Source organism: Nerophis ophidion, linkage group LG03 (assembly GCF_033978795.1).
Source record: "Nerophis ophidion isolate RoL-2023_Sa linkage group LG03, RoL_Noph_v1.0, whole genome shotgun sequence".
Taxonomy (NCBI): domain Eukaryota; kingdom Metazoa; phylum Chordata; class Actinopteri; order Syngnathiformes; family Syngnathidae; genus Nerophis; species Nerophis ophidion.
The window spans coordinates 5,750,628-5,765,322 of record NC_084613.1 but is presented as its reverse complement, the minus strand read 5'-3'; the positions used below and the strand labels follow the sequence as shown (position 1 = coordinate 5,765,322).

The following is a 14,695-nucleotide window of genomic DNA, read 5'->3' as shown; positions in this document are numbered from 1 at the left end:
TTTTGTCCAAGTGTCCAAAACACACCCAGCAATGGTGCACAGAAAAGAGGGGGAAAAGGCGGCCAAAATGTTCAAAAGTCCCAATTGTGTCCAAAATACCTCCCCGGGGTTCCAGTCCCACGAGTCCCACACAAATCCCGGGATACAAAAAATGTCCAAAACGCACCCAGCAAAGTCCCACGGGAAGTAGGGGGGAAAAATGAGAAAAATCGGCAAAAGTCCCCCAAAATTTTCAAAATACCTACCCAGGTTCGAGTCCCAACCGGGTTCGAGTTTGAGTTTGAGTGCACACTCGGACCCGGGTGGGACTTTTGAACATTTCCCCGACTTTTCCCCCCACCTTCCCGTGGGACTCTGCAGGGCGCGTTTTGGACATTCTGGGCATCCCGGCCGGCGGCGGAACTTGTGGGACTCGAACCTGTGCAGGTATTTTGAACATTTTTGGGACTTTTGCTGACTTCTCCAACTTTCATCCCCCCCCGCCCCATGGGACTCGGCTGGGTGTGTTATGGACATTTTGGGCATCCCGGGACTTGCGCGGCCATACATAAGATTTTATGTTAGAGTCTTTTACTTGTTTTAAGGGTTTTGCTCCTAAATGATCTCAGTAAGATACTACTGCTTGTTTCCGACATTTTATGACCTATTTTGAGTAAAATATGCTTGAAACTGTTTTTGTCCAAGTGTCCAAAACACACCCAGCAATGGTGCACAGAAAAGCGGGGAAAAAGAGGGGGAAAAGGTGGCCAAAATGTTCAAAAGTCCCAATTGTGTCCAAAATACCTCCCCGGGGTTCCAGTCCCACGAGTCCCACACAAATCCCGGGATACAAAAAATGTCCAAAACGCACCCAGCAAAGTCCCACGGGAAGTAGGGGGGAAAAATGAGAAAAATCGGCAAAAGTCCCCCAAAATTTTCAAAATACCTACCCAGGTTCGAGTCCCAACCGGGTTCGAGTTTGAGTTTGAGTGCACACTCGGACCCGGGTGAGACTTTTGAACATTTCCCCGACTCTTCTCCCAACCTTCCCGTGGGACTTTGCAGGGCGCGTTTTGGACATCCTGGGCATCCCGGCCGGCGGCGGGACTTGTGGGACTCGAACCTGTGTAGGTATTTTGAACATTTTTGGGACTTTTGCTGACTTTTCCAACTTTCATCCCCCCCCGCCCCATGGGACTCGGCTGGGTGTGTTATGGACATTTTGGGCATCCTGGGACTTGCGCGGCCATACATAAGATTTTATGTTAGAGTGTTTTACTTGTTTTAAGTGTTTCGGTCCTAAATGATCTCAGTAAGATATTACAGCTTGTAGCTGAGATTTGATGACCTATATTGAGTAAAACATGCTTGAAACTAGACTATCAAGTGTTGCAAAGCTGTGTCATCAACACTCACAAGTATAAAACTACTTTTTAAAGTAAGACTTTCTTATTTCAAGAATGTAAAACAAAATCGTGACTTTGACACAATTGTTTCTCATATTAAAACAGATGACAGCCAAATAGACTTTGTCGTTTTATTTTCAATGAAACAATAGAAAATACGTACTCGTATAGTAGTACTTGTTATTAGTGAGAATATACTTATTTTAAGGTATTTTTGGGTTCATTGAAGTTAGCCAATTTTACTTGTTTTGGAAAGTCTTGACAAGCCAAATTTTCTTGTTCTATTGGCAGATAATTTTGCTTAGTTCAAGTAAAATACCCCTCATTTTTGTATTTTTCTTTTCTTGTTTTTGAACACTGACTTTTTGCAGTGCAGGACACAACAAATGAGATCAGTGTGGCTCATTTATTGGCTTTGGTTAGAATGTCCAGTTAAAGCTGGTTACTGCCATCTTTTTTGAAGATAGGCCACCACGTTCTCAGCTTTAGTTTTAGTTTTTAGTTTCACCGTGAATTGATTAACGTGGACCCCGACTTAAACAAGTGGAAAAACTTATGGGGGATTACACAGTACGGGGTGTCACCGTACTGTGTAATCTACTAATAAAAGTCTCAATCAATCAATCAAAAAAGCTTTGGTGGCTGGAAAGCTGGCCCCATTTTTCATTCAATCAATCAATCAACGTTTACTTATACAGCCCTAAATCACTAGTGTCTCAAAGGGCTGCACAAACCACTACCACATCCTCGGTAGGCCCACATAAGGGCAAGGAAAACTCACACCCAGTGGGACGTCGGTGACAATGAAGACTATGAGAACCTTGGAGAGGACGAAAGCAATGGATGTCGAGCGGGTCTAACATGATACTGTGAAAGTTCAATCCATAATGGATCCAACACAGTCGCGAGAGTCCAGTCCAAAGCGGATCCAACACAGCAGCGAGATTCCCGTTCACAGCGGAGCCAGCAGGAAACCATCCCAAGCGGAGGCGGATCAGCAGCGCAGAGATGTCCCCAGCCGATACACGGGCGAGCAGTACATGGCCACCGGATCCACAAGGGAGAGTGGGACATAGGAGAAAAAGAAAAGAAACGGCAGATCAACTGGTCTAAAAAGGGAGTCTATTTAAAGGCTAGAGTATACAAATGAGTTTTAAGGTGAGACTTAAATGCTTCTACTGAGGTGGCATCTCGAACTGTTACCGGGAGGGCATTCCAGAGTACTGGAGCCCGAAATGAAAACGCTCTATAGCCCGCAGACTTTTTTTGGGCTTTGGGAATCACTAATAAGCCGGAGTCCTTTGAACGCAGATTTCTTGCCGGGACATATGGTACAATACAATCGGCAAGATAGGATGGAGCTAGACCGTGTAGTATTTTATACGTACGTAGTAAAACCTTAAAGTCACATCTTAAGTGCACAGGAAGCCAGTGCAGGTGAGCCAGTACAGGTATATATGTATGTATATATGTATATAAAGGTGTATACAGTATAGGTATATATGTATGTATATATGTATATAAAGGTATATACAGTACAGGCGTAATGTGATCAAACTTTCTTGTTCATGTCAAAAGTCTAGCAGCCGCATTTTGTACCAACTGTAATCTTTTAATGCTAGATATGGGGAGAAAATAATACGTTACAGTAGTCGAGGCGAGACGTAACAAACGCATGGATAATGATCTCGGTGTCTTTAGTGGACAGAATGGAGCGAATTTTTGCGATATTACGGAGATGAAAGAAGGCCGTTTTAGTAACGCTTTTAATGTGTGACTCAAAGGAGAGAGTTGGGTCGAAGATAATACCCAGATTCTTTACCGTGTCGCCTTGTTTAATTGTTTGGTTGTCAAATGTTAGAGTTGTATTATTAAATAAAGGTCGGTGTCTAGCAGGACCGATAATCAGCATTTCCGTTTTTTTGGCGTTGAGTTGCAAAAAAGTTAGCGGACATCCATTGTTTAATTTCATTAAGACACGCCTCCAGCTGACTACAGTCCGGCATGTTGGTCAGCTTTAGGGGCATGTAGAGTTGGGTGTCATCAGCATAGCAGTGAAAGCTAACACCGTATTTGCGTATGATGTCACCTAGCGGCAGCATGTAGATGCTGAAGAGTGCAGGGCCAAGGACCGAACCCTGGGGAACTCCACACGTTACCTTAACGTAGTCCAAGGTCACTTTGTTTCAAAAATACATTTTCTGACCAGTGGCCTTAGGCAGACCCACTAGTCCGTGGATAAATAGATTCGGACGGGTGGCGGTTGAACCAATTCGGAAATATATCTTGTAATAATCCCAGGAATGTAGGCTCATCAATCAATCAATCAATCAATGTTTATTTATATAGCCCCAAATCACAAATGTCTCAAAGGACTGCACAAATCATTACGACTACAACATCCTCGGAAGAACCCACAAAAGGGCAAGGAAAACTCACACCCAGTGGGCAGGGAGAATTCACATTCAGTGGGACGCCAGCGACAATGCTGACTATGAGAAACCTTGGAGAGGACCTCAGATGTGGGCAACCCCCCCCCTCTAGGGGACCGAAAGCAATGGATGTCGAGCGGGTCTAACATGATACTGTGAAAGTTCAATCCATAGTGGCTCCAAGACAGCAGTGAGAGTCCCGTCCACAGGAAACCATCTCAAGCGGATCAGCAGCGTAGAGATGTCCCCAACCGATACAGGCGAGCGGTCCATCCTGGGTCCCGACGAGCGGTCCATCCTGGGTCTCGACTCTGGACAGCCAGTACTTCATCCATGGTCATCGGACCGGACCCCCTCCACAAGGGAGGGGGGGACATAGGAGAAAGAAAAGAAGCGGCAGATCAACTGGTCTAAAAAGGAGGTCTATTTAAAGGCTAGAGTATACAGATGAGTTTTAAGATGAGACTTAAATGCTCATAAAACTTCTTCGTTTGTCTTGTCTTTATTGCACAACAGCTCCCATGTCTCTAACGCTTTTCCCGGAACAACTCGAACTCTCACTTCCTGTAGTCGACGTCACTTCCCTATCCCTCCCGGAAGTCCCGCCAACCAAGACAAGAGATCACATTAGTTTGTACTTTTGTGGTTGCTATGCCTAAATACAACTAGAAGAGCTGCTCGCGCAAATACAATTCTTGGTAATAAATATTGTGAGTGTTGGTCCGTTTTCATAGCAGAAACTAGACGTTTAGTTGTTGAGCAGGAAAGCCAAGTGGAGCTCGAGAGGTGCTGCAAAGAGGAGTGGTTGAAAGTGAGCGAAGACAGGTGTGCCAAGTTTGTGGCATCCTATTCGAAAAGACTTGAGGCTGGAATTTCTAAGTATTCAGCAAAGACTGTGAATAATTATGACATTTTGCATTCTGGTTGGAGCTGGATTTTGTCTCTTCTCAACATTTTTTGTCTTGTTTTTGTCGATGAGAAGTCTCAAATTGCTCATTGTTTTCATCAAAGTGCATTTGTTGTGAATTGATCAACGTGGACCCCGACTTAAAGAAGTTGAAAAACTTATTGGGGTGTTACCATTTAGTGGTCAATTGTACGGAATATGTACTGAACTGTGCAATCTACTAATAAAAGTATCAATCAATCAATCATTCAATCGTTCAGTCACGGAAAATAAGGTCCCTGACGATAACTAAGACGAACATTCGGAGTCCACAAGTTGCCCAGAAGGGTTTTGAGGGGAAACGTGAATGTATTCCATTTTGGAATGTGTAAAAAGTTTTACATCCATGTCTCATTAGGTGTGTTATTTACCTTTTTTCATTATCCATGCGTTTGTTACGTCTCGCCTCGACTACTGTAACGTATTATTTTCGGGTCTCCCCATGTCTAGCATTAAAAGATTACAGTTGGTACAAAATGCGGCTGCTAGACTTTTGACAAGAACAAGAAAGTTTGATCACATTACACCTGTACTGGCTTCCTGTGCACTTAAGATGTGACTTTAAGGTTTTACTACTTACGTATAAAATACTACACGGTCTAGCTCCATCTTATCTTGCCGATTGTATTGTACCATATGTCCCGGCAAGAAATCTGCGTTCAAAGGACTCCGGCTTATAAGTGATTCCCAAAGCCCAAAAAAAGTCTGCGGGCTATAGAGCATTTTCCGTTCGGGCTCCGGTACTCTGGAATGCCCTCCCGGTAACAGTTCGCGATGCCACCTCAGTAGAAGCATTTAAGTCTCACCTTAAAACTCATTTGTATACTCTAGCCTTTAAATAGACTCCCTTTTTAGACCAGTTGATCTGCCGTTTCTTTTCTTTTTCTTCTATGTCCCACTCTCCCGTGTGGAGGGGGTCCGGTCCGATCCGGTGGCCATGTACTGCTCGCCTGTGTATCGGCTGGGGACATCTCTGCGCTGCTGGTCCGCCTCCGCTTGGGATGGTTTCCTGCTGGCTCCGCTGTGAACGGGACTCTCGCTGCTGTGTCTTGGATCCTCTTTGGACTGGACTCTCGCGACTGTGTTGTATCCATTGTGGATTGAACTTTCACAGTATCATGTTAGACCCGCTCGACATCCATTGCTTTCCTCCTCTCTAAGGTTCTCATAGTCATCATTGTCACCGACGTCCCACTGGGTCATTATTGTCACCAATGTCCCACTGGGTGTGAGTTTTCCTTGCCCTTATGTGGGCCTACCGAGGATGTCGTGGTGGTCTGTGCAGCCCTTTGAGACACTAGTGATTTAGGGCTATATAAGTAAACATTGATTGATTGATTGATTTTAATCATAACCAAATGACCAACTCAAAGGTATTGTTTTCTGCCCCTCTCTTAGAATAACAACAACTTAGACGCCTGCTGTGAATACTTGTCCCAGGTCAGTCCGGGCTACCTGTACAGTGAAGAAGCAAACCTCAGTTTTTCTGAAGACCCCAGCTTGACCAGGCTTGGCAATCACATGACCCAGCTGAACCTGGGCCTGCAGTCTCACAATGTGCATGTGGCCCCGCTGCGGGACGGCCTGAGAATGAACGGCGGCCGGACTCTGGCCCACAGCCTGAGCGACGGGCCTCTGCAGACCGGCCAGGCCCCCAACACTGACTATTTTCAGCAGGAGCCCCAGTCTGCTCCGGCGGAAGGGCCCAACAGTCTCAATGTTTTTACCGCAATGGAGCCCTCGCGCAAACCCAAGCCCCCGCAGCACCTGGGACTCTACCCTCTGGGGGTCAAAGGAATGAGTGTGGGTCCCCAACAGACCGCGGGCTTCAACCCCATCACAGTGACACTAGCGGCGCACGTTCAGACAGGCCGCAACACTCCTACTTCCCTACACATACACGGCGGGCCACAGTCGGGTCTGAGCAGTCCACAGGGTAACTCCATCTACATCCGGCCCTATGTGAGCCAGTGTGGTACGATACGACAGCAGCAGGGGAACCGGGCCCAGTACAGTCCTACTTCTCAGCCTCAACAGCAGATCTATCAGATCTCGCATCCCTCGTCGTTGTCCGGCTCATGGTCCGGCCCTCAGCAGGCCTCGCATACCTCACAGCACCACACCCAGGGCCACCAGACCTCTCACGTCTACATGCCCATCAGCTCTCCCACTAACTCCCAGGCGCCCTCCGTCTTTCCTTCCGGCGTCTCCTCCTCATGTGCGTCTTCTTCCTCGTCCTCCGTCATGCCCACTTCGCTCTCGGCCGTCAGCCAGTACAACATCCAAAACATCTCCACCGGCCCGCGGAAAAACCAGATCGAGATCAAACTCGAATCTCCTCAAAGGAGCAACTCCAACACGACCACCGCCGTGCTGCGAACCGGCGGCGGCTCGCGCTCCTCCTCCACCTCGTCCTCCTGTCCTTCCTCCTCGTCCACGACCGGAGTGTCCACGGCCCCCAGCACTCCGCTCTCCATCGGAGGCTCGGGTCTGAGCCGTAGCCAACCCACTGTTTACATTTCTGCCAGCCCGCCTGCTGCCGCCACCGCGCCTTCCGAGGAGGCCTCAGCCGGAGCCCGCTCGCAACCCAAGTTTTACATTTCCGCCAATCCCTCTGGTGACGACAGTGGGGGGAGGAACCCTCCTACCGTCTACATCTCAGCTAACCCTCCATTGCAGGGGGGGCCAGGCGCCAGGAACATTGGGGGCCAGGTGAGCATGGGGCCCGCCTACATCCACCACCATCCACCCAAGTCCCGGGCCTCCGTAGTAGGGGGGGGCACGGCTTGTTCCCCACGCGTGGTGGTGACTCAACCCAACACCAAATACACTTTCAAAATCACTGTGTCCCCCAACAAACCCCCGGCAGTGTCCCCTGGGGTGGTCTCGCCTACGTTCGAGCCCAACAACCTGCTCAGCTTACCCTCAGACCATCACTTTGCTGAGCCAGACCCCCTCCATCTCTCAGACCCACTGTTGCCACACAAGGAGAGACCGAGTGAGCCTCGAAGACTCAGCATGGGCTCGGATGACGCGGCATACACACAAGGTAAGTCCACTCACACACACACACACAATAATAACCATAACGCATGTGTGTGTGTGTGTGTGTATCGTCCATATGAGGAGGTGTGACCAAGTTAAGACCGAAATCACGGTCCCGATAACATTGCATCTAATTGGCAATGTCTCATGTCAAAATGAGGGTGGTCCCAAAAAGCAGGGATTTGTCAAATTGACTGTGTCGCTTTTAAAAGTGGGCCCTGCGATCAGGTGGCGACTTGTCCAGGGTATACCCCGCCTTCCGCCCGACTGTAGCTGAGATAGGCGCCAGCGACCCCAAAAGGGAATAAGCAGTAGTAAATGGATGGATGGATGGGCTTTTAAAAGTGCTCCCCCTCTCGCCAACATATGAAATAACAAGTGTGTGTAAGAAATTGAAATGCGCCCCCTTTTGGCCAAAATTAATCAAAATAAATATTTATGTATATAGAGACATACTGTAATAACTTGAAGTACATAATGAAGATTAAAAACCAATTAGAAACAAAAAATCAACTAAAAGCAGTCTTTTTCTCACAATGTGCAATTTTTTTTTTATGAAATTGGGAAAAATTTCTCATTTTCTTTCTGTTTCTGTATTATTGAGTAAAATTTACTTTTTTTTTTACCAAGTAAAAATTCCGATTATTATAATGCCAAAATTTTAAAGTTTTCTTATAAAATTGTGACTTTTGTCAATCAAAATTTTGACTATTTTCATAAAATTGCCAACATTTTAAGCTTTTCTTGTACAATTACGACTGTTTTTAAGTAAAATTCCAACTTTTATCATAATATTGCACAAGTGTTCCGTTTTTCTTGTAACAGTTTGTCTTGCGTTTAGTAAAATGACAACTTTTATTATAACACTGCCCACATTCTAAGTTTTTCTTGTGAAATTGTGACCTTTTTCTTGTGAAATTCCAACTCATTTTTCACAACAAGCTTGTTTGTATTTGCATAGTTTGTATATATTATTAAGAGGCATTATTTGGAGGTCTCAAAAAGGTAAGAAATACATGTGTGTGTTGTATTTTTAGCCTTCTTGAGACAACAAGGAAAAGTATCTTCCATATGAGGAGGTGTGAACAAGTTAGGACCAAAATTCATGGTTTGCATCTAATATAGAATGTCTCATTTGCACCCCTGCTGGTCAAAATGAGGGTGGTCCCAAAAAGCAGGGATTTGTCAAATTGACTGTGTGTCGCTTTTAAAAGTGCTCCCCCCTCTGGCCAACATATGAAATAACAAGTGTGTGTAAGAAATTGAAATGCGCCCCCTTTGGCCAAAATTAATACAAATAAATATTTATGTATATAGAGACATATTGTAATAACTTGAAGTACATAATGAAGATTAAAAACGAATTACGAATAAAAAATCAACTAAAAGCAGTCTTTTTCTCACAATGAGCCATTTTTTTTCTTATGAAATTGGGAAAAAATTTTCATTTTCTTTCTGTTTCTGTAATATTGAGTAAAATTGATTTTTTTTTCCCAAGTAAAAATTCTGATTATTATTATAATTCCGCCAAAATTTTAAAGTTTTCTTATAAAATTGTGACTTTTGTCAAGTAAAATTTTGACCCTTTTCATAAAATTGCCAACATTTTAAGCTTTTCTTGTACAATTACGACTGTTTTTAAGTAAAATTCCAACTTTTATCATAATATTGCACAAGTGTTCAGTTTTTCTTGTAACATTTTGACTTGCGTTTAGTAAAATGACAACTTTTATTATAACACTGCCAACATTCCAAGTTTTTCTTGTGAAATTGTGACCTTTTTCTTGTGAAATTCCAACTCATTTTTCACAAGAAGCTTGTTTGTATTTGCATAGTTTGTATATATTATTAAGAGGCATTATTTGGAGGTCTCAAGAAGGTAAGAAATACGAGTGTGTGTGTGTGTGTGTGTGTGTGTGTGTGTGTGTGTGTGTGTGTGTGTGTGTGTGTGTGTGTGTGTGTGTGTGTGTGTGTGTGTGTGTGTGTGCGTGTGTTCTTGTATTTCTAGCCTTTTTGAGACAACAAGGAAAAGTATCTTCCATATGAGGAGGTGTGAACAAGTTAGGACCAAAATTCATGGTTTGCATCTAATATAGAATGTCTCATTTGCACCCCTGCTGGTCAAAATGAGGGTGGTCCCAAAAAGCAGGGAATTGTCAAATTGACTGTGTGTCGCTTTTAAAAGTCCCTCTGGCCAACATATGAAATAACAAGTGTGTGTAAGAAATTGAAATGCGCCCCCTTTGGCCAACATTAATCAAAATAAATATTTATGTATATAGAGACATACTGTAATAACTTGAAGTACGTAATGAAGATTAAAAACCAATTACAAACAAAAAATCAACTAAAAGCAGTCTTTTTCTCACAATGTGCCAATTTTTTTCTTATGAAATTGGGAAAAGATTCTCATTTTCTTTCTGTTTCTGTAATATTGAATAAAATTTACTTTTTTTTTACCAAATAAAAATTCCGATTATTATAATGCCAAAATGTTAAAGTTTTCTTATAAAATTGTGACTTTTGTCAAGTAAAATTTTGACTCTTTTCATAAAATTGCCAACATTTTAAGCTTTTCTTGTACAATTGCGACTGTTTTTAAGTAAAATTCCAACTTTTATCATAATATTGCACAAGTGTTCCGTTTTTCTTGTAATATTTTGACTTGCGTTTAGTAAAATGACAACTTTTATTATAACACTGCCCACATTCCAAGTTTTTCTTGTGAAATTGTGACCTTTTTCTTGTGAAATTCCAACTCATTTTTCACAACAAGCTTGTTTGTATTTGCATAGTTTGTATATATTATTAAGAGGCATTATTTGGAGGTCTCAAGAAGGTAAGAAATACACGAGAGTGTGTTTGTGTGTGTGTGTTGTAATTCTAGCCTTCTTGAGACAACAAGGAAAAGTATCTTCCATATGAGGAGGTGTGAACAAGTTAGGACCAAAATTCATGGTTTGCATCTAATATAGAATGTCTCATTTGCACCCCTGCTGGTCAAAATGAGGGTGGTCCCAAAAAGCAGGGATTTGTCAAATTGACTGTGTCGCTTTTAAAAGTGCTCCCCCTCTCGCCAACATATGAAATAACAAGTGTGTGTAAGAAATTGAAATGCGCCCCCTTTGGCCAAAATTAATCAAAATAAATATTTATGTATATAGAGACATACTGTAATAACTTGAAGTACGTAATGACGATAAAAAAACAATTACAAACAAAAAATCAACTAAAAGCAGTCTTTTTCTCACAATGTGCCAATTTTTTTCTTATGAAATTGGGAAAAGATTCTCATTTTCTTTCTGTTTCTGTAATATTGAGTAAAATTTACTTTTTTTTTTACCAAATAAAAATTCCGATTATTATAATGCCAAAATGTTAAAGTTTTCTTATAAAATTGTGACTTTTGTCAAGTAAAATTTTGACTCTTTTCATAAAATTGACAACATTTTAAGCTTTTCTTGTACAATTACGACTGTTTTTAAGTAAAATTCCAACTTTTATCATAATATTGCACAAGTGTTCCGTTTTTCTTGTAACAGTTTGACTTGCGTTTAGTAAAATGACAACTTTTATTATAACACTGCCAACATTCTAAGTTTTTCTTGTGAAATTGTGACCTTTTTCTTGTGAAATTCCAACTCATTTTTCACAACAAGCTTGTTTGTATTTGCATAGTTTGTATATATTATCAAGAGGCATTATTTGGAGGTCTCAAAAAGGTAAGAAATACAAGTGTGTGTGTGTGTTCTTGTATTTTTAGCCTTCTTGAGACAACAAGGAAAAGTATCTTCCATATGAGGAGGTGTGAACAAGTTAGGACCAAAATTCATGGTTTGCATCTAATATAGAATGTCTCATTTGCACCCCTGCTGGTCAAAATGAGGGTGGTCCCAAAAAGCAGGGATTTGTCAAATTGACTGTGTGTCGCTTTTAAAAGTGCTCCCCCCTCTCGCCAACATATGAAATAACAAGTGTGTGTAAGAAATTGAAATGCGCCCCCTTTGGCCAAAATTAATCAAAATAAATATTTATGTATATAGAGACATGCTGTAATAACTTGAAGTACGTAATGACGATAAAAAAACAATTACAAACAAAAAATCAACTAAAAGCAGTCTTTTTCTCACAATGTGCCAATTTTTTTCTTATGAAATTGGGAAAAGATTCTCATTTTCTTTCTGTTTCTGTAATATTGAGTAAAATTTACTTTTTTTTTTACCAAATAAAAATTCCGATTATTATAATGCCAAAATGTTAAAGTTTTCTTATAAAATTGTGACTTTTGTCAAGTAAAATTTTGACTCTTTTCATAAAATTGACAACATTTTAAGCTTTTCTTGTACAATTACGACTGTTTTTAAGTAAAATTCCAACTTTTATCATAATATTGCACAAGTGTTCCGTTTTTCTTGTAACAGTTTGACTTGCGTTTAGTAAAATGACAACTTTTATTATAACACTGCCAACATTCTAAGTTTTTCTTGTGAAATTGTGACCTTTTTCTTGTGAAATTCCAACTCATTTTTCACAACAAGCTTGTTTGTATTTGCATAGTTTGTATATATTATCAAGAGGCATTATTTGGAGGTCTCAAAAAGGTAAGAAATACAAGTGTGTGTGTGTGTTCTTGTATTTTTAGCCTTCTTGAGACAACAAGGAAAAGTATCTTCCATATGAGGAGGTGTGAACAAGTTAGGACCAAAATTCATGGTTTGCATCTAATATAGAATGTCTCATTTGCACCCCTGCTGGTCAAAATGAGGGTGGTCCCAAAAAGCAGGGATTTGTCAAATTGACTGTGTGTCGCTTTTAAAAGTGCTCCCCCCTCTCGCCAACATATGAAATAACAAGTGTGTGTAAGAAATTGAAATGCGCCCCCTTTGGCCAAAATTAATCAAAATAAATATTTATGTATATAGAGACATGCTGTAATAACTTGAAGTACGTAATGACGATAAAAAAACAATTACAAACAAAAAATCAACTAAAAGCAGTCTTTTTCTCACAATGTGCCAATTTTTTTCTTATGAAATTGGGAAAAATTTCTCATTTTCTTTCTGTTTCTGTAATATTGAGTAAAATTTTTTTTTTTTAACCAAGTAAAAATTCCGATTATTATAATGCCAAAATGTTTAAGTTTTCTTATAAAATTGTGACTTGTGTCAAGTAAAATTTTGACTCTTCATAAAATTGCCAACATTTTAAGCTTTTCTTGTACAATTGCGACTGTTTTTAAGTAAAATTCCAACTTTTATCATAATATTGCACAAGTGTTCAGTTTTTCTTGTAACATTTTGACTTGCGTTTAGTAAAATGACAACTTTTATTATAACACTGCCAACATTTTAAGTTTTCTTTGTGAAATTGTGACCTTTTTCTTGTGAAATTCCAACTCATTTTTCACAACAAGCTTGTTTGTATTTGCATAGTTTGTATATATTATTAAGAGGCATTATTTGGAGGTCTCAAAAAGGTAAGAAATACAAGTGTGTGCGTGTGTTCTTGTATTTCTAGCCTTTTTGGGACAACAAGGAAAAGTATCTTCCATATGAGGAGGTGTGAACAAGTTAGGACCAAAATTCATGGTTTGCATCTAATATAGAATGTCTCATTTGCACCCCTGCTGGTCAAAATGAGGGTGGTCCCAAAAAGCAGGGATTTGTCAAATTGACTGTGTGTCGCTTTTAAAAGTGCTCCCCCCTCTCGCCAACATATGAAATAACAAGTGTGTGTAAGAAATTGAAATGCGCCCCCTTTGGCCAACATTAATCAAAATAAATATTTATGTATATAGAGACATACTGTAATAACTTGTGGTACGTAATGAAGATTAAAAACCAATTACAAACAAAAAATCAACTAAAAGCAGTCTTTTTCTCACAATGTGCCAATTTTTTTCTTATGAAATTGGGGAAAATTTCTCATTTTCTTTCTGTTTCTGTAATATTGAGTAAAATTGATTTTTTTTTAACCAAGTAAAAATTTCGATTATTATAATGCCAAAATTTTAAAGTTTTCTTATAAAATTGTGACTTTTGTCAAGTAAAATTTTGACCCTTTTCATAAAATTGCCAACATTTTAAGCTTTTCTTGTACAATTGCGACTGTTTTTAAGTAAAATTCCAACTTTTATCATAATATTGCACAAGTGTTCAGTTTTTCTTGTAACATTTTGACTTGCGTTTAGTAAAATGACAACTTTTATTATAACACTGCCAACATTCTAAGTTTTTCTTGTGAAATTGTGACCTTTTTCTTGTGAAATTCCAACTCATTTTTCACAACAAGCTTGTTTGTATTTGCATAGTTTGTATATATTATTAAGAGGCATTATTTGGAGGTCTCAAGAAGGTAAGAAATACGAGTGTGTGTGTGTGTTCTTGTATTTCTAGCCTTTTTGAGACAACAAGGAAAAGTATCTTCCATATGAGGAGGTGTGAACAAGTTAGGACCAAAATTCATGGTTTGCATCTAATATAGAATGTCTCATTTGCACCCCTGCTGGTCAAAATGAGGGTGGTCCCAAAAAGCAGGGATTTGTCAAATTGACTGTGTGTCGCTTTTAAAAGTGCTCCCCCTCTCGCCAACATATGAAATAACAAGTGTGTGTAAGAAATTGAAATGCGCCCCCTTTGGCCAAAATTAATCAAAATAAATATTTATGTATATAGAGACATACTGTAATAACTTGAAGTACATAATGAAGATTAAAAACCAATTAGAAACAAAAAATCAACTAAAAGCAGTCTTTTTCTCACAATGTGCCAATTTTTTTCTTATGAAATTGGGAAAAGATTCTCATTTTCTTTCTGTTTCTGTAATATTGAGTAAAATTTACTTTTTTTTTTACCAAATAAAAATTCCGATTATTATAATGCCAAAAT

The 14,695-nt window shown here is 40.3% G+C and overlaps 1 protein-coding gene across 3 annotated transcripts in view; it reads left to right on the top strand.

Moving 5' to 3' along the window:
- Nucleotides 1–14,695, top strand: part of tab2 (TGF-beta activated kinase 1 (MAP3K7) binding protein 2) — a 100,749-nt gene that overhangs the window by 48,383 nt on the left and 37,671 nt on the right. For all 3 annotated transcript variants that reach the window (XM_061894094.1, XM_061894095.1, XM_061894096.1), the window contains one exon: nt 6,162–7,812. In XM_061894094.1, coding sequence (XP_061750078.1) covers nt 6,162–7,812 — 1,651 coding nt within the window. The remainder of the gene's footprint in view (nt 1–6,161; nt 7,813–14,695) is intronic.